General features: G+C 38.6%; 1 protein-coding gene across 2 annotated transcripts in view; it reads right to left on the bottom strand.

The window, feature by feature from the left end:
* Positions 1-13897: 13897 nt before the first annotated feature.
* dhx15 (DEAH (Asp-Glu-Ala-His) box helicase 15) overlaps positions 13898-23056 on the bottom strand; it is a 123524-nt gene continuing 114365 nt past the window's right edge. For both annotated transcript variants that reach the window (XM_072252952.1, XM_072252953.1), the window contains exons 13-14: positions 22635-22804; positions 13898-14568 (exon numbers count right to left, since the gene is read on the bottom strand). In XM_072252952.1, the coding sequence (XP_072109053.1) occupies positions 14451-14568; positions 22635-22804 (288 nt within the window). In that variant the 3' untranslated portion in view covers positions 13898-14450. The remainder of the gene's footprint in view (positions 14569-22634; positions 22805-23056) is intronic.

Raw genomic sequence — 23056 nt, 5'->3', positions numbered from 1 at the left:
AGCATTTCAAGTCAAGTCTTTCACAATCAATTTCATTTCAGCATTTTGCTTTTAAACCATATGAACAAGTTTTATATAAATGTTCAGAACATATTGGGTGGCGGGTGGGGATATGTCTCTACCAAAGGAGGTGTAAAGCGCACTAGGAAATGGACAAGAGCTATTTCAGAACCCTGGAGTGATTACGGAGAGCAGTGACCTTGCAGGTACCCGAGACGGAGTCCAGAGACTCTGTGGGTGACTCAGATGAAGGTCAAAGACCCTGGAAGTGTTGGATAATCCAATCCATGGTGGGACTTCAATAATAACTTCACCTTCCAAAGGTAAAACCCATTACTTCAAGCACAAATACAGTAGGTGAGCTGCCCCCACCTGTCCATATCATCTGAAGATGCTGCAAGTTTAACATAGTTAACTGCCCTGTCTCTCTTTTGAGCACCTAGACAACCGAAAGGCATATGACAGGCTTACATGCAAGTCATATGTTTATCAATTACAGTTCATTGTTCAATACAATCATCCTCACAGTACTAACAAGCAAGCTTCAAAACTATGACCTCTGTACCTCCCTCTGCAATTGGATTCTTGACTTCCTTATTGGGAGGACACAGTCAACGCAGATTGGTTATAACGTTTCCTCCTCACTGACTATCAATTCAAGGATGTGTGCTTGGCCCACTGCTCCTCCCCCTCTATATTCATAACTGTGTGGCTAAGCACAACCCAAACAGCATATATAAATACCACTGTTGTTGGTAGAATCTCAAATGACGATGAGGAGGCGTACAGGAGTGACATAGATCAGCTGGTTGAGTGGTGTTGCAATACCAGTCTTGCACTGAATATCAGGAAGACCAAGGAACTGATTGTGGATTTCAGGAAGGGGAAGTTGGGAGAACATACACCTCATGGGGGGGGGGGGGGGTCAAGAGTGGAAAGGGTGAGCTTCATACTTCTGGATGAAAACAACTTGGAAGATCTTTCCTGGGTGCAACACATTAATGCAAACACAAAGAAGGTATGCCAGTGGTTCTACTTCATCTGCAGTTTGAGATTTGGTACATCATCAAAGACTTGAAAATTCCTATAGATGTATGGTGGAGCATTCTGAATGGTTGCATCACAGCCCGGTATGGAGACTTCAATGCACAGAATTACAAGAGCAGGCTTATTGTTCTACTCGGCCAGCTCCATCATGGCACAACGCTCCCTATCTTTGAGGACATCTTCAAAAGCTGCTGCCTGTAGAAGATGGCACCCAGGCTATGCCCTTTTCTTGTAACTAACATCAGGGAGAGGTACAATGGTCTGAAAACCCACACTTGTCGAGTTAGGAACAGCTTCTTCCCCTCCACCAAAAGTTACTCCATCAGAACTGGTTAGATTCAGTAGCACTCAGCAATAACTTAATTCCTCGATAATCAGATTGCATTGGTAGTGATCCAGGAAAGAAAGTGGCCAATCTGTCCAGTAAAGTATTCATTGATCTTACCTGCAGGTTTATTTCCTGCCAGAAGGTAAAACTGTATAATTTATTCACCTGACTAATGAGCTACATTTTGTGCCAAGTTTAAGTTCTATGCAGAACAACTGAAAAGATTTTCTGACATTTTTATTCAACTTACTTGCTCCTTTCAGCTACACTCAATTTCAACAATATTAACATTCAGGTTCATTTTTCTTTTGTAACAGTAAACACTATTTCACCCTTCAAATAATAGCAATGGAAGAGACTGAAGATATTTTAAAAAATCAATGTACCTAGATTGCCACTGTACTCTGAGAACAAAAGTGCTTGTATCAGAAATAAAATTAACAGGTTATTAAACACAAATAGCTGAGACATTAATTAAGCTTGCCAAAGTCTTCCACAGACAAGTCTCAGAAAATGTGGGCACTTACATCATCTGGCAACTCATTTTCCCTTGGTGCATGGTCAAGATTATTCCAATTACTTAAAGCTACAATTGCTTAAAACTAGTCAGACCACGGGTAGCACTTCTGCATGAGATTCTTTGGCAATACAAGATGATTCTTAACCAGTAGCTAATAGAATATTATTGTCAAAGTGTTTAGAGGTTTTCTCTTTGAGCAGAGCGGTGCTGACTTGTACTGTAATCCTTTCAGCATCACTGATAGAAACACATCAAACGCATGTCCATTTCTGATCATAAGACACACGAGAGTTGAAGTGCTGGAGGCAGTGCAAAAAGGAAGCAAGTGGCTTACCTCTCCTGTTTTAAGGTTTGGGTGATAAGAAAGGATTAGAAAAGAGACTTCACAGTTTGGAAAACAGCAACAAAAGCCATTATGTGGAACAAAGATTGGAAATCTTATGGAAAGGTTAAACTGAGGAAATTAAATCATGGGAGTAGGATAAGAAAACAAACTTCCAGAGTGGCATAGAGGTGGAAACTCACAAATTGCATAAGAAAAGATGCTTGAGATCTTCTGGATTAATGTCATTTACAGTATACAGTTGATTGGCTTTTCTTGTTCATAACTAACATGAGATTTCAAATTGAATTTAATATTAATGTTGCAAGAGCAGTAATTTCTGACATGGGAAAAAGGTTCCTTCAGTTCATACTAGCTAGGAAAGTTCAGCCAGAAAGGCTGATAAGTAACTTGAAACAATCTGGTGCACTATTGAGGGGTATTCAAATTTCAACAAAATGTACAGTCAAAATCATATCACAACTGGATTTCCATCATGATCAGGAGGTGTAGGTAACCGATAGGATATCTCTTAGTATGTTTATAACTAAACAAAAAGATTTGCTTTTTTTTATAAAACAAGTGTGGGCAATAGAATTGTCATGCTCTCATGATATTCTTACTCATCATAAATCATCAACAAATAATCCAAATAACAGAATTCAAAATCCAATACATCGGCAATGGAATTTAAATTCAGTTAATAATCTGAACATTGGTGGGCAAAAACATCAATTCCTTTTAGTAATGGTGATCTTGAAAATTACACAATTTCTGTAAAAAATCATCCTTTAGAGCAGGAAATTGACCATTTTCATCCACACGGGCCTCCATGTGACTCTAAGTCAGGAGTTTTTAACCTTTTTTATGCGATGGACCCCTTTGGCAGTCCGGGAAGCCCCATGGATCCCTTTGGCAGTCTAGTGAAGCCCATGGACCCTTTGTCAATCCGGTGAAGCCCACGGACCCCTTCTCAGAATAATTATTTAAATGTATGGAATAAGATACATAGGATCACAAAAGAAACCAATTATATTGAAATATAGTTATCAAAATATTAAAAACACAAATTTGTGATATAGTAATATATGCACTTCTTTATTATCCCATTAAATAACAAGACCATACACTTAAAATATTGGCAAGATAAAATTAAGTTTTATTTTTTAAAGACATATCAGTCTTAAGGCTGTTGTCGCTTAGCTTGAACAAAAATATTAAGCTGTGGTGTGGACTTTGACAAAGCAACATGCATGTCACGTTGGACATCCAGTTGATTTTGGCTTTTTGTTTTAATGGTTATAAGTGTTGAAAATCCTGAATTGCAAAGATATATAGTTTCAAATGGAATTGAAGCTTCCAGATCTAGCTTTACAGCAAGATGATAGGTTTCTCTCAAGGACCACCAGAATTCTCCATGGCTTTTTGTGTTAAACTCCAATTGAAGTAAGTTTTTTTGTCCCAAGATCAATGAGTTCATCTTTGGCAAGATCAACATATTTCATAAAGTTTGTATCAGAAAGAGAAGGATTGCAGATTCATGGGTCAACTTTAATACCATCAAAATGGAAATAATTTTTGAAAGTTCTGGAGAGTTTCCAGGTTGTCAGAGAAATTTGTATCTTAACTCCATCTTGGCAAGGCACTTCCTCCGGCATTTGAAAGTTTACAAAGATGTCTGCCTCTACTTTTTTCTTCCATATCGGCAGCTTAGCCAAGAAAACACATACTTTTTTCAGCAGCGTCCTTAATGGTGATTTCAGAATGTTGAATTGAAAGATTTATTTCATTCATATGGGTAAAACGATCTGCCAGGTAAGCCAACCATGGATAAATCCTTTTTTTCAAACTGTTCCAAGAGTGGGTTTTACTTTTAAAAAAGTGAAACTTCTGTACGTAGTTTGAACAAGCACTTCAAGACGTCCTCTTGAAACTGAGCAAACTTCTGTGTGGTTGAGAAGCACTTCATATTCTACACACATTTCTTGACCAAGTCTTCTTAAAATGTGATTATTCAAAGACCTACTTTTAATAAAGTTGATGACTTTCATAGCTGATGACAAAACATTTTTCAGGGTTGTTGGAAGAGTCTTTGTTCCCAATGTCTGTGTAAAAATCAATGAGTGATGACGATGTGAGGAGTTTCCTTTTTCATTAAAGTAGCAAAACCAGATGTATTACCAAGTATCACAGGAGCTCCATCTGTGCAAAGAGTGTGAAGTTTATTTTTCCAGTCAAAGTTTTGTTTGGCAAATATTTTTTTACCATTTCCAAACCATTGACTGCCTTTGTGTTTCCAAAAGAGGCTCATAAAATAGGAGTTCTTCTTTGATTGCATCAGCATATGCATAACGAACAAAAACAAGGAGCTGACTAAATATAAAAGTTGCTGGTGAACGCAGCAGGCCAGGCAGCATCTCTAGGAAGAGGTGCAGTTGACGTTTCAGGCCGAGTTTTTATGTGTGTTGCTTGAATTTCCAGCATCTGCAGAATTCCTGTTGTTTGAGCTGACTAAATGTAGTTTCATCCAGTTGCATACTGAATGGGTATTGTGAGGCTGCCAATTCCTCAATGACCTGCTTCAAAATGTTAGAAGTATCAACTGTTCTAGAATGTATCAAATTATTTGATAAGGGAACCACTTCTAGTTTTACTCTCTGTTCCAGTCTACAGACCAGCTCCACCATTTCCAGACAGTACATGTGGCTTTACTAAAGTCTCTCCAATAGTGTGGGGCTTCTTTCGTTTGGCATCTGGTAAGCAACTTTATAGGATGCTTTTAGAAATTTTTCAAATTGAGCTTTCTTCACACAAAGAAAACCCGCATCTCTCGGTGCATTTTCAGGATGGACAGGTGTGAGGTGCTCTTACAGTTTTGCTAACTTCATACTTCTGTTTGCAATAATTTTTATGCACAAAAAGCACCATGGCTTTTGTGTCCCATCACATAGATATATGCGCGTGAAACTATATAATACGTAGTTTTAATCATACTTGCTTTTCTTCAATATTTCAACTTAAATTGGGTCTGCAAAAATATAATAAATAAAGATAAAATAAAATATTTGATTCAATTGACATTTTTGAAACTTAATTTTTATATGTTTTTCAAGTGATTTGTTTGCAATATCTGCAAAGAAATAAATAATCCACATGTTAATCAACAAATGTGTATGCCAAGTAAGTAAAATAAGGCAGATTTTACAATTGATCCAAAGTTTTCACACTTTCAATGGCTTTTAGACACTCAGATAGACACAGGGATTACAACAGTAGTTAAGGCATTGTGTCCTTCCTGGAATTCAGCTATTGTGCATCGAGTTACGTGATATTACAAAAGGCCACGCAACTTTACAGAGAGTTAAAAGTTCTCATTTGAACAGTCCAGTTTTGCAAAACTTTAACAAACAACAAATACAACTCACCTCTTTCTACATATTGACCAACAAGCAATTGTAGATAGAGAATAATGGAGGGCAACGTAGATGTCTAGGTTCCAATGCAAGAACATGTAACTTCACCATTTGGCGGCTGAACAACTACCAGGTGCAGGGCTGCCCGACAGCTGGCCAGCTACATCAAATGAGTATCTGCAGACAGGAAGACTAAGATCATGCTCGATCTAGTGGCGGGTCTAATAACTACCATAATTTTGAATTAGTGACGAGCATACCATAAACAATATTTTGAGATATTTGTAACAACTGTAATCTGATATGAAGATATCTGTGATTTCTATTGGTGAGTAAGTGACGGGTACTGCTAACACTATTGTGGTTTGTTGCCTACATTTATCATTGAAGGAAATGCTCAATTCCAGTTAGAGGTTAGTGAAAATAAAGATGTAAATTTTTACATCCAAGTTCATGGACCCTCTGGAATCTATCTACAGACCCCAGGTTAGGAACCCCTACTCTAGAAGCACCTAATGAGATTTATTCTTATGTACCCTCCAAAGTGGCCCAGCATGCAATTTAGTCACACCATTACATCTACAGTCAATCAGAGGGTTTAAAATTGGATGAACTTTTAAAATGGTAGCCTAGGCACCAAAATCAAATACACTAAAGTCACCTCTAGCCCAGTCAACTTTGCACAGATGTGTGATCGGTGCCTAAACCATGGGTGCTGACCCTCAGAATAGTCAAGGAAAAATCTGACATAGTCATAGTTGCAGAATCAATGTGCCAAACTGGTCCAGCATAATCCTTATCCCATCATAAGCACAGTCCCTGTGACTGCAGTGTATACCAACTATAATTTGCATTGCAGTTATCCATCCAGACTACTTCAAACAGCAGTTTACTAACCAGTGACCACTACCATCAAGGACAAGGGCAACAGATATATGAAACCACCACCACCTGCGGGTTCTTGCCAAGCTGCTCATACTGAATTACATCATCTGCTCATCATTGCTGGGTCTAAATCCTGGAACTCTCCATTTAATGGTCTTCGGTTGTCCTTCGAAATCCGATGACGATGTCCACTACTTTAATGGTGATATCTTTGATGACTCTACAGTCCTATCCTGGACTCACAAGCTCTATTGCAGGTAGGACATGGATATGTAATAGTGGTGGTGGTAGTGGTGGCAACCATGGCTGCATTTCTCCTGGCTCTCATCTGCTGTCTTCTGGTTGTTCATTTAATGGTACTATGGGAATAACTTCACCAGAGGAATTCAGCAATTTAAAATGGTGGCTCGTCATCACTTCCTCAAGAACATTAAAAAATTTGGGCAATGCCCAGATCCCAATACAAACTCAAAGAAAGTTTTACCTGAATAGCTCAGCTGCTCAGAGCAAAGACTTAAAATAAGCTACACCAAAGACGAAAACTGTCTTCTCACAGATTAGGAGAAAGATAAAATACATAAACTGCAGTAAGAGCCAAAAAACTTTAATACGTAAAGCCAACAAGCACGGCCTCAGCGCCATCTATCTGTTGTGGCCTACTTTATAATTTTAAGAAGCAATTTTGCAAAAATGCCTCAGCTGTGGACTCAGGTTCATTTATATCATAGTGTGTACCACAGGACTGCACAGAAAGAACAGGCATAGAGGGACATTGAAAATGAGGCAAGTTGGATTAATAGATTGGCATAAATATGGTGGGGCTGAAGGCCTGTTTCTATGCTGTACTTCCATGATTCTAAGCGAGATAAAACATAAATGCAAAGACTTCGGGGCTAATATAGCCCAGCAACTGCACCTATGACAGGAATAAGGTATTCAACTGAAATAAATGAAACTGTAATTGAGTCACAATTGATTATCTTATGATTATATATTCCTGATAAAAGTGCCGCAGGTCACTTAGATTGGCTTAGTCACGCAGCACTTTCATCATAAATGCATATGAAAACAGGTGTGTATTTTGCATAAATATCACCATCAGGATCTGGGTTATCATCACTGGCATCTGTTGTGAAATTTGTACAGTGCAGTACAGTGTAATACACAAAATATACTATAAATTATAATAAGAAATATGTACAAAAAGAATTAACAAGTAGTGCAAAAAGAGAGCAAAAGTAAAGGCAGACGGGAGGGAAGATGTTGTACAAGAAGCTTCAGGCTCTTGTCCCTCTCTGATGGTAGTAATGAGAAGAGGACATGCCTTGGGTGGAGGGGGTCCTCAATGGTAGATGCCACCTTTTTGATGATGCAATATATCTTTGACATACAAGTTATAAATAAAGCAATGCTGGAAATACTCAGCTGGACAAGCAATAGCTGCAGCGAACCAGTTAATATTTTATAAGTCCCTTTTAATCATGATTGGTTACCATCTATCAAAATCTGTACTAAGCAGGTTGCTAAAAGGAGCAGAGTTTCTGGTCCTGATTGGATAGCAACATGCTTGGGTTTTGCAGGTCTTGACTGAGATTTTTATTCCCCAAGTTGCTAGATGACAGGAAGACACCAAATATGGCCTCCTTATTCAAGGGCAATAAGTCTAACATCAAAGATAGGAAGTTTTCTTCCGTCAATTTTGATTTTTTTAAAGTAACAAAATGTATTGAAGAAGGCAATGCAGTTAGTGTAATGTACGTGAACTTCAGTAAGGCATTTGTCAAAACCTTACACGACCCAAAACATTGTCGTTTTGTGGATCCAATCCAAACTAGCCTAGTGAATCAAAAGTTGACTTGATAATAGGAAACAGGATGATGGCAGTTGCTTTAGCAGTGGGGAAGCTTGTGATCAGTGGTTTACTGCATGGACCAACACTGTGTCACTTCCAGTTTCTTGTATACATTAATGTCTTGGGTGCGAGTGTTGGATGCGTGTTTAGTAAATTTTCAGATGACCTGAAATAGTGGTGACACGAGAAACTGTAAACAGTTTTGGATTACAGAATGATAATGATTACCTGATGAGTTTGGTAGAACAATAGCAGATGGAATTTAATCCAGACTAGTGCAAGATGATGCATTTAGGGAGGTTTGATAAGGGTATGTCACACACTAGATTGAGTATTGATTAACAGGAAGACCTTGGTATACAATGCCATCGATCTCAAGAAGTGACAGCACAGGTAAATAAGGTGGAGAAAAAAGCATATGTAATGGAATTTTTGCTAGGCACAGCTAGAACTTTGTATGCAGTTCTGGTCACTAGACACGAATCAAGTACCTGATTCCACTGGAGAAGGTGCGGAGAGTTGCCAGGATTTTGTTTGGGGTGGAACATTTCCATTACTGGAGTGACTGATCCCCTTGCTATCAACAGAAGGCATAGGTAAGAGACTAAAGAGAACCTGAGACAGTTGTTTTCCCACCTGGAGTGGTTGGAGTATGGAACACTGTCTAACAGGATGGCAGAGGAAGAGACCGTCACAATATTTAAGTGTCTGGATGAGTACTTGAATTACCAAGGACTGGACTACACACCAAATGCTGGCAAATAAGATTAATATAGAGGGATACTTGATGGTGAGCTGCAGGGCCTATTCTTTGTTCAATGTCTATGACTGTTTAATTAGCTTTGAAGATAGTGACACTGAATACGAACACGGAAGGCTGTGAGCTTTCATTTTAAACAAATTATTAATTAGACCTCTGCTGTAAAGCATTGTGAGCAATTCTTGTACTGTATTTTAGGAAATAAGTACATGGTCTTGAAGAGAATACAGAACATGATATTGGTGATAAAAGACTTCAGTTACATGGATAGATTTTTGAAACTGAGATTGATTTCTTTACTTCAGAAAACCAGTTTTTATTAAACAAGCAGGAAGAAACTGGCAAACAAGTTGACAATTGAGGTAATAAAATTTAAAATCATTAGCAAAGGAAGTAGAGGAAAAATGAGATGACAACTTTCTCCACAGAGGGTTGTTAGGATCAGAAATGCACTACCTGAAAGGGTGGTGGAAGCTGGAAGTAATTGGTCAAATACTTAGAGGACTAATTTGCAAGGTAATAGAGATGAGCTCAATTGTGGGACTAAATTAAGCAACTATTTCAAGGCTATGTTACAGGTTATTGATTCTATCCTGTCAAATTTTGAGCAGAATTGTTTCAAATTAATAACTTTACATTAATTTCAGAATCTGGAGCCCCTCCTTCATTGTTCTATTGCATGCATATTGGTTAGCATTCTGAAAGAAATTCTTGTCTCAGCTGTTCATCAAACCCTTGGTCAGTGCAGCCAAAAGGCAATTCTTGTGCTCTCAATAAAGTGTTTAAACTTTCAAAGTGTTTTAACTGCCACAATGATGCATCAGCAGTATCTGATCTCAAAATCCAACCATGGCCACTGACTGATAGTACGTCCATATTTAGCTAACATCTTAAAACTCCAAATTGTATACGAAGTGTAAAAAGTAAAGAGTCACCATATGCCATGAAACAATAAGAGTTGTCTCAAAAATAGCTACTTACAATACCAATGCAAGTAAACTAGAAGACGGTACACGTAGAGGGAATATAGCAGAGAGCAGAAAGCAAAACCTTGCATGCACAATACAAAAAATGAGTCAATACTCCAAACAGTAGCAGTGGTGGGAATTTGTCTGGGAGAATTCAACATAAGCAGAAAGCGCAGATCCCCTGGTTTAAAACCTTCATTCACTTGAGAAAAGGCAGCAATCAAAGGAAGTCCAGGAGAAAAGACAGCAGAAGTTATGAAATTGTGAGGGGTGAGTGTGTGCGTGTGTGTGAGGTAAATGGTGCAAGGACAAGAGTGATCATAGATCAGCTTAGGAAACAGAATAGATAAATGAAGAAATAAAGAAAATGACACAGAGGCTCTGGAGATATCTACACTATTGGGGACTTGGATGAAAGGTGACAGAATAACCTTCAGCAACTTTTATTTTTATACAGACTGGGCATTTTGAATTGGCAAAGGTGGTCCCAAGGACAACTTCATGAAGTGCATTTAAGGTACTTCCCCAAATTAATGTGAACCAACTGGAAAACAGGTTATTTTAGATCTGGTCATGTATAGTCAGACAGAATTAAATAGTAATCTGAGTGGGAGATCCTTTGGAGATAAATAATCAAAATGATAAGGTTTCATATACAGTTTCAGCAACAAAATACAATTCTGCAACTGGAAAGTTAGGTCAAAATGAGGAGGGGGATGGCTTAATAAACATGAGCAAATGTTTCAGTAAATGTCATAATTCCAATTAATGACAAATTTTATTTTAGAAATCCTATTTAGGAAGTGATCCATTAGCAGCTTATGGTAGTTAGGAATAGTACTTAATTGATGATGCAAATGGTAGGAAGTAGGCTCATGGGCTAGTTTATTAATAAACCAGCAGAAATTGAAAATGGAATTTGATTACACTAATTAATAGAATTTGATTAAAGAAGAGGAAGTACTGGCACTTTTAAGGAATATAAAAGTGGATAAGTCTCCGGGACCTGACAGGATATTTCCTAGGACCTTGAGGGAAGTTAGTGTGGAAATAGCAGGGGCTCTGACAGAAATATTTCAAATGTCATTAGAAACAGGGATGGTGCTGGAGGATTGGCGTATTGCTCATGTTGTTCCATTGTTTAAAAAGGGTTCTAAGAGTAAACCTAGCAATTATCCACCTGTGAGTTTGACGTCAGTGGTGGGTAAATTGCTGGAAAATATTCTTAAAGATGGTATAATTATCTGGATAGACAGGGTCTGATTAGGAACAGTCAAGATGGATTTGTGCGTGGAAGGTCATGTTTGACAGATCTCATTAAAATTTTTGAAGGGGTTACTAGGAAAGTTGACGAGGGTAAAGCAGTGGATGTTGTCTATATGGACTTCAGTAAGGCCTTTGACAAGGTTCCACACGGAAGATTAGTTAGGAAGGTTCAATCGACAGGTATTCATATTGAAGTAGTAAATTGGATTCAGCAGTGGCTGGATGGGAGACGCCAGAAAGTAGTGGTGAATAACTGTTTGTCAGATTGGAGGCCGGTGACTAGTGGTGTGCTTCAGGGATCTGTACTGGGTCCAATGTTGTTTGTCATATACATTAATGATCTGGATGATGGGGTGGTAAATTGGATTAGTAAATATGCAGATGACACTAAGATAGGTGGAGTTGTGGATAATGAAGTAGGTTTTCAAAGCTTGCAGACAGATGTAGGCCAGTTAGAAGAGTGGACTGAAAGATGGCAGATGGAGTTTAATACTGATAAATGTGAGGTGCTACATTTTGGTAGGACTAATCAAAACAGGACATACATGGTAAATGGTAGGGCAATGAAGAATGCAGTAGAACAGAGGGATCTAGGAATAATGGTGCATAGTTCCCTGAAGGTGGAATCTTATGTGGATAGGGTGGTGAAGAAAGCTTTTGGGAAACTGGCCTTTACAAATCAGAGCATTGAGTATAGGAGTTGGGATGCAATGTTGAAATTCTACAAGGCATTGGTGAGGCCAAATTTGGAGTATTGTGCACAGTTTTGGTCGCCCAATTATAGGAAAGATGTCAACAAAATAGGGAGTACAGAGAAGATTTACTAGAATGTTACCTGGGTTTCATCATCTAAGTTACAGAGAAAGGTCGAACAAGTTGGGTCTTTATTCTTTGGAACGTAGAAGGTTGAGGGGGGACTTGATAGAGGTATTTAAAATTATGAGGGAGAGAGATAGAGTTGACGTGGATAGGCTTTTTCCATTGAGAGTAGGGGAGATTCAAACAAGAGGACATGAGTTGAGAGTTAAAGGGCAAAAGGTTAGGGGTAACATGAGGGGGAACTTTACTCAGAGTGGTAGCTCTGTGGAACGAGCTTCCAGCGGAAGTGGTTGAGGCAGGTTCGATGTTGTTGTTTAAAGTTAAGTTGGACAGCTATATGGACAGGAACGGAATGGAGGATTATGGGCTGAGTGCAGGTCGGTGGGACTAGGTAAGAGTAAGAGTTCAGCACGGACTAGAAGGGCCGAGATAGCCTGTTTCCATGCTGTAATTGTTGTATGTTAAACTACCTAGAAATACGAATTCAAATCCGGAGGATTGCTGCAAACATGCTTAGAGATGCAAAAATTAAAAGTTGGCCCCTCAGAAGACAGAAAAATTAACAGTGGTAAATTAGGAACACAAAAAAATGTTAAATAGCGTGCTGAATTTCATGGTGAAGGATGCACTGATAACAGTAAGTCATCAGTGAATAATAGATAATTTACAATAAATCAACATCACTAGTTTCCCTAGTGTTTTTCTCTAAAGACTCCCAAATCCCCTGGAATTGACACTCCGCATTCCAAAAGAGTGGCAGCAGAGATGACATACATTTGTTCAGTTTTCAAAATGCTTTAGATTCTGGAATGTTCCAAGTTTTAACAAAAAGAGCAATTCAAGAGAAGAGAATGGGAGAATAGTACTTTGGCAAGGCCACATCTGAAGTATAATTCTGGTGTCCTTATTTAAGGAAGAGTACACCCATCTTAGAGGAAGCTTTACCAAGGTTTACTCAACTGATATGTAGGAAAGGAAACTTGTTTTAGAAGGAATTACTAAGCAAACTGACCCTATATTCTAGGCTTTTTGAAAAGAATAAGAGATAATCCCATAGAAAAATACAGGATTCTGAGGGGACGTGAGGGGTAGATGGCTAAGGACCAGGGTAAGTGGAGAATTTCTTCCCAGAGACAATTGACACAGCCAGTAGACCCAAGTTTAACCCTGACCTCCAGTGGCACCTGTGTGGAGTCTGCATCTTATTCCTATGACTGGGAGTTTTCTCTCATATCTCAAATATATGTGAACAGAAGGTTTATTAGCTGCTATAAATGGCCTCTTCTGTTTAGCCAAATGCTGGAATTGAGGGTGGCTGCTGGCGGGGAATGATGGGAATATAGGGAGACCAGGTACAGGGTCAATAGGTGGGGGAAAAGGACTGATCTGTGAGTGGCCCATTTCGATGGCCGAAATGGTGGCCTCCTTTGTCGCAGGGAAATATGGATCCTTGTGCTTTTGCACACAGAGGTTTAGATTCTGTGCATATTTGAGATTCAGATAGATTATAGGACTGAGTGGGAATTAGGGAGGTAAACTGAGTTGAAGACCAAAATTTGAGTCATAAACAGTGAATGGCACAGCTGACTCCTATTCTTCGTATGGGCATTATCTGTAGTTATCTTTCCCGAGTAGGCCAATTTATTGGAAAAATGGAGTGAATGAGAATACATTTCCTTTAAATCACTTCTTCCAATAAAACACTGTTTACACAATATTTAACTTGTCACTATACCTTTATTTAAGTCAAAAATTGTGTCGGGAAAAATTCAGAGGTGCCTACATATAAGCTTTCCATGTTCTTTGAATAGCTACAACTTTCTATTAAGAATGTCAACATGGGCAGAATCATGCAGTATGTGGTCAAGAAATACATACTTTAGTTGCCAACTCTGAATCACTATGAGAAATTCAGACAATATTTGTAATAATGATGAAACTTTAAAAATTAACAGTTACAGCATTATTCTGAAACCTTGCCCACCCCAACCATTCAAAACCCAACAGGGTCTATGAAAAAAGTTAACATAACAATAAAAAAGCCACATAACACCAGCAACATATTATGTTGCTCAACAAAGTGTTACACAACCTGCCATAAACAAGGATTTCTTTTAAAAAATAAAAGTGAGGAATTGTCCAGCCATTGGAAAGAAAACATCCATGGGTTTTCTTTAACAGACAAATTTGTTATATTTGGGCAGAATCTGAAGTCCATATTTCTTCAATATGAAATCTTAATTTGCCTAGTCTCCTACAACAGCGTAACTTCAATACTGAGAATATTCCTTCGATTGAAGTTTGCCAATAATGCGTTCCAGTTGTCGTTTGGCTTCGCACTGAGGAAAGTTGCCCATTTCATAATATTGAGGAGCTATCTTCACCAACCTATTTAAACAGAAAGTACATGTTACTATTTTTGATTACATACGCACCTCTAAAAATTAGTAAACCAGAGCTTGAACTCTGATTTCGAAAAAAAAATGCTGGCATTCCATTGAAATAGGTAAGACACTTTTAAAACTATGCAATTGATCTCCCTGATATTTTACAGCATGAAATTTACTGGAAAGCAGAATAATGTTGAGCGGGCTTTGGAAATTATAATATTAATGCAATAAAATTGCTGGCATAAAATACCAGAGAAAAATAGAATGCATATTTTACTGAAACAAGCCTTAAATTCATGTGAATGCAGTTCTTCAACTAATGCTATAGAATACAGTTGCAAGAAGTTTGTGAACCCTTTGCAATTACCTGCCTTTCTGCATTAATTACTCATAAAATGTGGTCTCATCTTCAACTAAGTCACAATAATAGACAAACATAATCCACCTAAACTACTTTTCATGTCTTTATTGAACTGACTGCTTAATCATTCACAGTCCAGGTTGGAAAAGGTAGGTGAATCCTTGTATTTAATAACTGGTAGAACTTTTAGCAGCAATAACCTCCACCAAATGTTTCCTGCAGCCGCTGATCAGACTCACACAATGGCAAAAAGGAATTTTAGACCATTCCTCCAAACAAAACTATTTCAGTTCATCAATATTTCTGCATTAGCTTGCATGAACAGCTCTCTTCAGGCCATGCCACAGCATCTCAATTGGGTTAAGGTCTGGACTCTGACTTGGCCATTCATTTTCTTCTTTTTAAATCACTCTGTTGATTTACTATTGTGTTTCAGATCATCGCCTTGTTGCATCATTCAACTTCTATTGAGCTTCATCTGATGGACCAATACCCTGACATTCTCTTGTAAAACGTTTTGATACAATTTTGAATTCATTGTTCCCTCAAATATTGCAACCTGTCCATGCTCTGAGGCAACAAAGCAGCCCAAACCATGATGCTCCTTAGCTGAGATGAGGTTTTGGTGTGTGCAGTGCCCTTTTTCCTTCAAACAGAGCACTGTGTATTTGTGCCAAAAAGTTCAATTTTTGTCTCATCTGTCCACAAAACATTGTCCCAGAAGCATCGCAGAACATCCAGGTGGTCTTTTGCACATGAGATGTGCAGCAATGTTTTTTTTTGGAGAGCAGTGGTTTCCTCCATAGTGTCCTTTCATGAACACCTTTCTTGTTCAGTGGTTTTCTTATAGTGGACAGCTGAACAGAGACTTTAGCAAGTTCTAGACATTTCTGCAGATCTTTTGCTGTTACCCTTGGGTTCTTTTTCACCCCCCCCCCTTCAGCATTGAACGTTGTGCTCTTGGTGTGATCTTTGCAGGAAGCCCACGCCTAGAGAGCGTCACAACAGTGCTGAATTTCCTCCATTTGTAGACAATTTCCCTGTTGATTGATGAACACTCAGGTCTTTACAAATGCTTTTGTAGCCTTTTCCAGCTTCATGCATCTCTACAATTTTTCTTCTAAGGTCATCTGAAAGTTGTTTTGATCGAGGCATGATGCACATAAACTGATCTTTTTGAGAAGAACAGGCTCTGTCAGTAACCTGACTTCGTGCATCTTTTTTTTTATATATAGGGCAGGGCACCTCTGCAACTCACATCTCCAATCTGATTGACTGGAATACCTGACTGCAAAAAACTTATGAAGAAGGCATTAGCTCAGAGGTTCACATACTTTTTTTCAATCTGAACTGATTGTTTAAATGATTGTACTCGGTAGTGATGAGAAGTAGTACAATTGTTTGTGTGTAATTAGTTTAGGCAGATGTGCTTATCTATTATTGCGACTCAGATGAAGATCAGACCATATTTTATGTGTAATTAGTGCAGAAAACGAGGTAATTGCAAAGGGTTCACAAACTTCTTGCAACTGTGTATGCTAAGTAGGAGGCAAGAAGATAGGAACAGGAGTAGGCTGCAAAACCCTTCAAGCTTACCCCACCATTCAATATATCCATGGATAATCAATGCTGATCTCCACTCCTCTTCTGTGCAAGTCCCTCACAAGGCTCGATTCCCTGATCCACCTTAAATATATCTGGTGATCTGCCTTCTGCTACTTTTAAGGGTAGAAATGCTAGAGATTCACTACCCAAAGAATGCACCTCAATATTAAATGAATGGCTCCTTATTTTGCAACTACTGTACATCGCCTTGTTCATGACTCTTCTGCTAGCAAAATATCTCAAATTCTACTGTTAAGCCTCCTTAAAATTTTGTGCCAGTGTTAATATCAAAATGATGCCCAAATATTGCAAAGTGATTACCAGATCAGAAAATCTGTTTCACTTTCTTAAAATGTACATTACCAAACATACCTGCATACCTAAGCATATCAAAGGAAATCTGATTCAAAAAGTACATTTCTTCAATTTGACTGATCAGAAAAAAAATCCCAAACCCTTGAACTTTCATTGTGAGGATATTATATATTATGAAGTTCAAATGGGTGCATTCTATCTTCTTGAATGGAGTCCACAATATGGAAATAAGGGCATTTAACTACTGGTCAATGTTGGTAGAGATCCTTGGAATTAAACTGTTGCAGCTCATTATTGTCTTCATTTTGCCCTCTTTGGACCTCCCCTTAAATACATCTATTCATCTCGAAGGCCAGTACTTTAAATTCCTCAGCTTTACCATTTCAGAGGATCTGTCCTGGGACCAGTAAACAAGTGCCGTTACAAAGAAGCTCCTCTACTTTCTTAGAAGTTTGCGAACATTCAGCATGTCATCTAAAACTTTGACAAACTTTTATAGGTGTACTGTGTAGAGTATCCTGACTGGTTGCATCATATGAAAACACCAATGCCCTTGAGCGGAAGAGCCAACAAAAAGTAGTGGATACAGTCCAGTCCGTCATAGGAAAAGCCCTCCCCACGACTGAGCACATCAACAAGGAATGCTGTCACAGGAAAGCAGCATCCTTCATCAAGGACCTCTACCATCCAGGTCATGCTGTCTTCTCACTGCTGCTACAGGGAAGGAAGTATAGGACCCTTGGGTCTCATACCACCAGGTTCACCAACAGTTATAACCCTCAGACATCAGGCTCCTGAACCATAATGGATAACTTTACTTATCTCAACACTGAACTGATTCGACAAACTATGGATTCACTTCCAAGGACATTACAACTTAATGACTTCAATATTAATTATTTTATTTTTCTTTTTGCATTTGCACAATTTGTCGTCTTTTTGCACACTGATTGTTTGTCTGTCTCTTGCATGTAGTATTTTTTTTCATTGATCCCATTGTGTTTCTTTGTATCTACTGTGACAGCCCAGCAGGACATGAATCTGAGGCGACGTCCACACTAGACCGGGTAATTTCCAAAATGCTGGTTTCATGTAAAAACGACAGGCACCTACACTAGGCATTTTTTAAAATACCTGTCCACATTAAAATGGATATTTGGATGAATCTCCTCCTACTGGGCATGCGCAGGACACACAGAAAACAAGCGAAGTGGAATCGGTATACTTAGTGCACGTTTGTTCAATTACAGACTAGAAAAACTTAAAAGGAAATTGTCAAACTAAAGACTTGGTGCACATTTGTACAGTTGCAGACTAGAAAAACTTAAAAGGAAATTGCCAAACGAAAGACTTGGTGCGCATTTGTCCAGAAACATTTCCTACAGCCATAGTCTCTTCACCGATGAAAGGAACGACAGCTACAACTAAATGCAATAAGGCTTGTTACTGGGCAAAAGTGAAATTTGCTGTTACCTCATTTGTTTGCCTTTACTTTTACCATGTCTTTTGTATTATTTTGCTGTATTTAACATGTACAATAAACCAAGTTACTGGGCAAAAGTGACAATTGCATCTATTGAATGTTTGCACAAGCAATACATTAATAAAGCACCTTGTTAAAAGTATAAAACATCTCTGCATCAGTGTTATCTTGTATTCCCATATAATGTTACATTAGGCTGTTATACATCCTATCTGTATCCACTACTTTTTGTTGTCAGATATTGTTGTGGTGTTGGAGGTTGTGATCAAGAAAACAATGAAATGCAGCGCTGCCGCCACCATTTGTTTTAGCACGTCATGACAGCGGTTTTAAAATTAGCCGGTTCCCCGTACACACTACGCCGGATATTAGGCGTTTTCAGATTTATTCACTCTGGACAGCGTTTCTGAAAATCTCCGTTTTTAGGGGAGGAAAATGCCATTTCAGTGTGGACAGAGGGTCAAAATGAAGAGAAAAAGCTTTGGTTACAGATTTATCCAGTCTAGTGTGGACGTAGCCTCAGGGTAGTATATAGTAAAAAATTAAAGAACTTTGACAATAAATTTACTTTGAACTTGAAATTCTACATCCCAAATGGTCTGAATAAACAAATGTTTACTTCTGATATTCTCTACAACTGAAAATGCTTCATGTCTATTTTTGCCAAAATTATCTAGTGCGACAAGCTTCTGTCTGTTCAATCTTCCTGATAAATTTAACCTTTCAATTCTAGTTAACAACCTTATTAATCTTCCTTGCATCATCTCGAGTGCTCCTATATTATTTTCTGATCAAGACAGAACAGTGCACAGAATGAAATATGGTCTAATCAAGGTTTACCAATTCTATGTTTTCATCTCTGAATATGAAATAAATGAATTCAAGTATAATTGTTTGGGATATGTTGCCTGCACTAAATAAATTGGCAAGAGGGAAGAAAATAGGGATGGCAGGTTTTTTAATTGTACATTTAAGACACTTTTATTATCCAGCATGTAAGAAATTTAATGAGAATTATCACTGCTACATTTTGAAATCTGGAGTGAAAGAGGAATTTCAAGACAATTGTGATGATTACTTAAGATTTAGAATGATGATTGAAAATGATAATCTAAATTTGCAGATAATGAGAGAACTAGCAGGGAGCTAAGGCAATTCATGTATTTAAAAAAAGATGGAAGAAGTCTAAAGAAAAAACTTAGTGCTTCTTTTTTTGAAAAATTAACCTTCATTACTTTTTTCTAGTTTATAATCAACATGCTATTAACTCTGCCACCTATCTTCTCATTTTGTGTACTGTAAACTTGGTTATAAATTAGTTTCATGATGATCCAACATATTTTAGAGCATTAAACCATTTCATTCATTGTACTTCTTCAAAGAATTCCATAGTACTGGTCTCCACTTTGAAAGCAGGTGTCCAGATATCTTTTCTATTATATTTGTGGTTTTTTTACCTTTCTAATTGCTATTGAACTATCTGAACTATATTTGTCAGGACTATTCTCTCTAGCGCCTTGTAAAAATACTCAGCCCCAACCCTTTGTTCACATAAATGAGCATTACAAGCAGGGACTTTGATCAATTTTTAACTGAGAATTTTTATTGGCGAATCACATGCTCCCTCCCCCACCCCCACAGCAGAGCCCAAACAAAAAGAAACAGGGAAAATAATAAAGCATGAAAAAGTAAAATTTTAAAAACTGAAATGTCAGCAGTTAAAAGGTATACATCCCCATTTGCTCAGTACTTCATTGAACCACCTCTCACAGCTAGTAAAGCCAGTAGTCTCAGCATTGATTGAAGAGTAAACAGTTGACATTTTGGGCTGAGACCGTTCATCAGGAATCAGGACCAGTCCTGCTGAAGGATCTTGGCCTGGATCGCTGACTGTTTACTCTTTTCCGTAGATGCTGCCTGACCTGCTGAGTTCCTCCAGCATTTTGTGTGTTCGTTGGATTTTCAGCATCTGTAGATTTTCTCATCTCAGAGCCAGTAGACTTTTTGGTTAAGTCTCTATTTGCTTTGCACATCATGATGGAGCAAGATTTTCCCATTCCTCCTTGCAAAATTGTGCCAGGTTAGTTGGGAAGTGGTGGTAGACCTAAGTCCTGAAGTCGGGTTAAAGTAAGGACTTCTCACTCAAGGACATCAGTTTTCTTCAGTTGAAGCACCTCAATGGTTGCTCTGGCACTGTGCTTTTGGTCTTGTCCTGCTGAAAGATGAACTTCCTCCCCAGTTTAATCTTTCTGGCATAGGCTAGCAGGTTTTTAAAATCAGGGTCTCTCTGCATTTAGTAACATCCACCTTCCCATCAATCCTGACCAGATTTCCAGTCCCTGCTACTGAAAAGCATCTCTACAGCATTATGCTACCTCCACTATACTTTGCAGTAGGGATGGTGTTAGCTGGCTGATGCGCAGTATTAGATTTACGTCACACATACAGCTCAGTGTGGAGGCCAAGTTCCACTTTAGTCTCATCTGCCCACAAGACCTACTTCCACATCTTCGCAGTGATATTTTGCTAAGTCTTTACTGGCAAGGTTATGTTTTTTTTTAAAGCCAGGGCTCTGGTTGCAGCCACTGCCTTCTGCATCTCACTCAGTTACTGTTGGTATCACAGTGGCCTGTCTCACAAGTGCCATTCTTCTCCAGTGATTGAGTTTAGAAGGGTGGTCTAACCTGGGCAGTGTGGCTGTGGTTTCACATTTTTCCCCACTTTCCCTTGACGGACTGCACTGAGCTTCGAAGTCTGTTCAGTGCTTTCAACGTGCACACAGGTGAAGTATCGACTCACCTGGAAGAACTGCTTGGGGCTCTGAATGGTAGAATGGTAGTGAGGGAGGAGGTGTAGGGACAGGTGTAGCACTTATTCCACTTGCAAGGATAAGTGAAAGGAGGGAGATCAGCGGGAGGGACGAATGGACAAAGAAGTAATGTAGGGAGTGATCCCTGCAAAAACAGGGGAAGGGTGGGGAAGATGTGCTTGGTGGTGGGATACTGTTGGAGATGGCAGAAGTTACAATGAATTCTGTGCTGGAAGCAGAGGCTGGTGAGGTGGTAAGTGAGGACAAGAGGAACCCTATCTCTGGTGAGGTGGCAGGAGAATGGGTTGAGGGCAGACAGACGTGTGTAAAATAGAAGCAACGCGGGTGAGGACAGTGTTGATAGTGGAGGAAGGGAAGCCCCTTTCTTTGATGGGAAGGTGCCTCTATCATCATTTTCCTGACTTGCCTTGAATGCTCTTGTCTTCATTTTGCTTTGGTCTGTTGAAAATCTACCATAGTGCTGGACCTTACAGAGAGGAGGTATTTATTCAGGTGATCCTCCAATTTTCTACATCAACAATTTGGGTGAGGTGGTACAGTAATAAACAGTATTGCACCCAATGAAAGTTCGTGTAGTGATTATATAGGGAATGAATACTTCTATAGCATCACAAGTTTGGTTGTTAGGTTTTAGTAAATTGCTGACAGGTTTTGGAATTTCTCTTTTGGTTTGCCATGATGCAATGTTTGCAATGTTTTGTGGTTTATCTCAAACTATCTTACTTCAATATATTTTAAATTTAGAAAATGGGACAGTAAAATGTGAAAATAATTGTGGGGGCTGAATACTTTTTAAGGCACTGGATGCAAGAAAGAAAAAGAACCCCACTATGTCTGTCTTACATTTTCCGGGCTCTGCAACTTGTGTTCAGGCAGGTCATCAGTCAATAGTATGCAACCGCTACAATTCCACATACAAATGCTATTAAATGACTCAGTCTAAATCATTTAAATGTGATTTGTTATGATGTCTACAGCCTGATTATAGGTATTTGATTGTAGCTAAGTATCAGAAGTGACCATTTCAAGGCAACAGTAATCAATGCTCTCCTAGTGGTGTGCTGTGCTTCAGCTATATCAATTTTATCCAACAACTATATTCTTTTTCCACCAATTTAAATGTAGGTCTGGTCTGAATTTTTTGCAAAAACTGTACATCAACATATTGATTGAGACTATTTTAACCCCATCTTTTACAACATTAAAAGCCTGCTGCGGGTTTTTTCCTTATCTTGATAAAATTATGAAACTGGAAGGTTGAGACCAAAAATAATAATAAACAAATGAGTTAGATGCTATGCAAATGTAATTACATTAAATTACAGTGCTCATCTGCTGTGAAGTTTAATGCCTTCTTATGAGCCCAATCTGAAATTTCAGATTGGATCTCAAACTAGAATTCAATGATTGATACTAGGAACAATTTACAGCAGAGTCAAGTTCTTCAAAACCCACATCTCAGTACATTACCATTCAGGTTTGATATCTGTACAGGTCCGGATGTAGTTTTTTGTGGTGAGTACAAATTCATTGTATAGCACCCATTCAGGTTTATGGTCCAGGACAGTAGAAGGATGAAGCTGCACAACTTGGTTATCTTTCACTGTCAAGTAATGGCCTGTGCGTTCTAAGTGAGCCACCTAAAAAGAAGTGGAAGAAAGTGCTCAATGAGCAATTGCGAAACACTGCAGTTGAAAATTGGGGTGAGGCAGATGGGTGGAAAGAGGAAAGAAACAGTCCATCAATGCTTGAAGCATATGCTTATTTTAGGATGTCAACAAAACTGTCTACTATCCATAATGCTTTCATGACAAGTCAATTTCCTTGATGTCTTACCTAATTTTCCTTTACCTGTACAAGCAGCGAACATCTCCCGTTAACTTCTGGCTGAA

This window comes from Mobula birostris, chromosome 3 (assembly GCF_030028105.1).
Source record: "Mobula birostris isolate sMobBir1 chromosome 3, sMobBir1.hap1, whole genome shotgun sequence".
Lineage (NCBI taxonomy): Eukaryota > Metazoa > Chordata > Chondrichthyes > Myliobatiformes > Myliobatidae > Mobula > Mobula birostris.
Note: the sequence above shows the minus strand (reverse complement) of the source record. Positions and strands in the feature narration are given on the sequence as shown.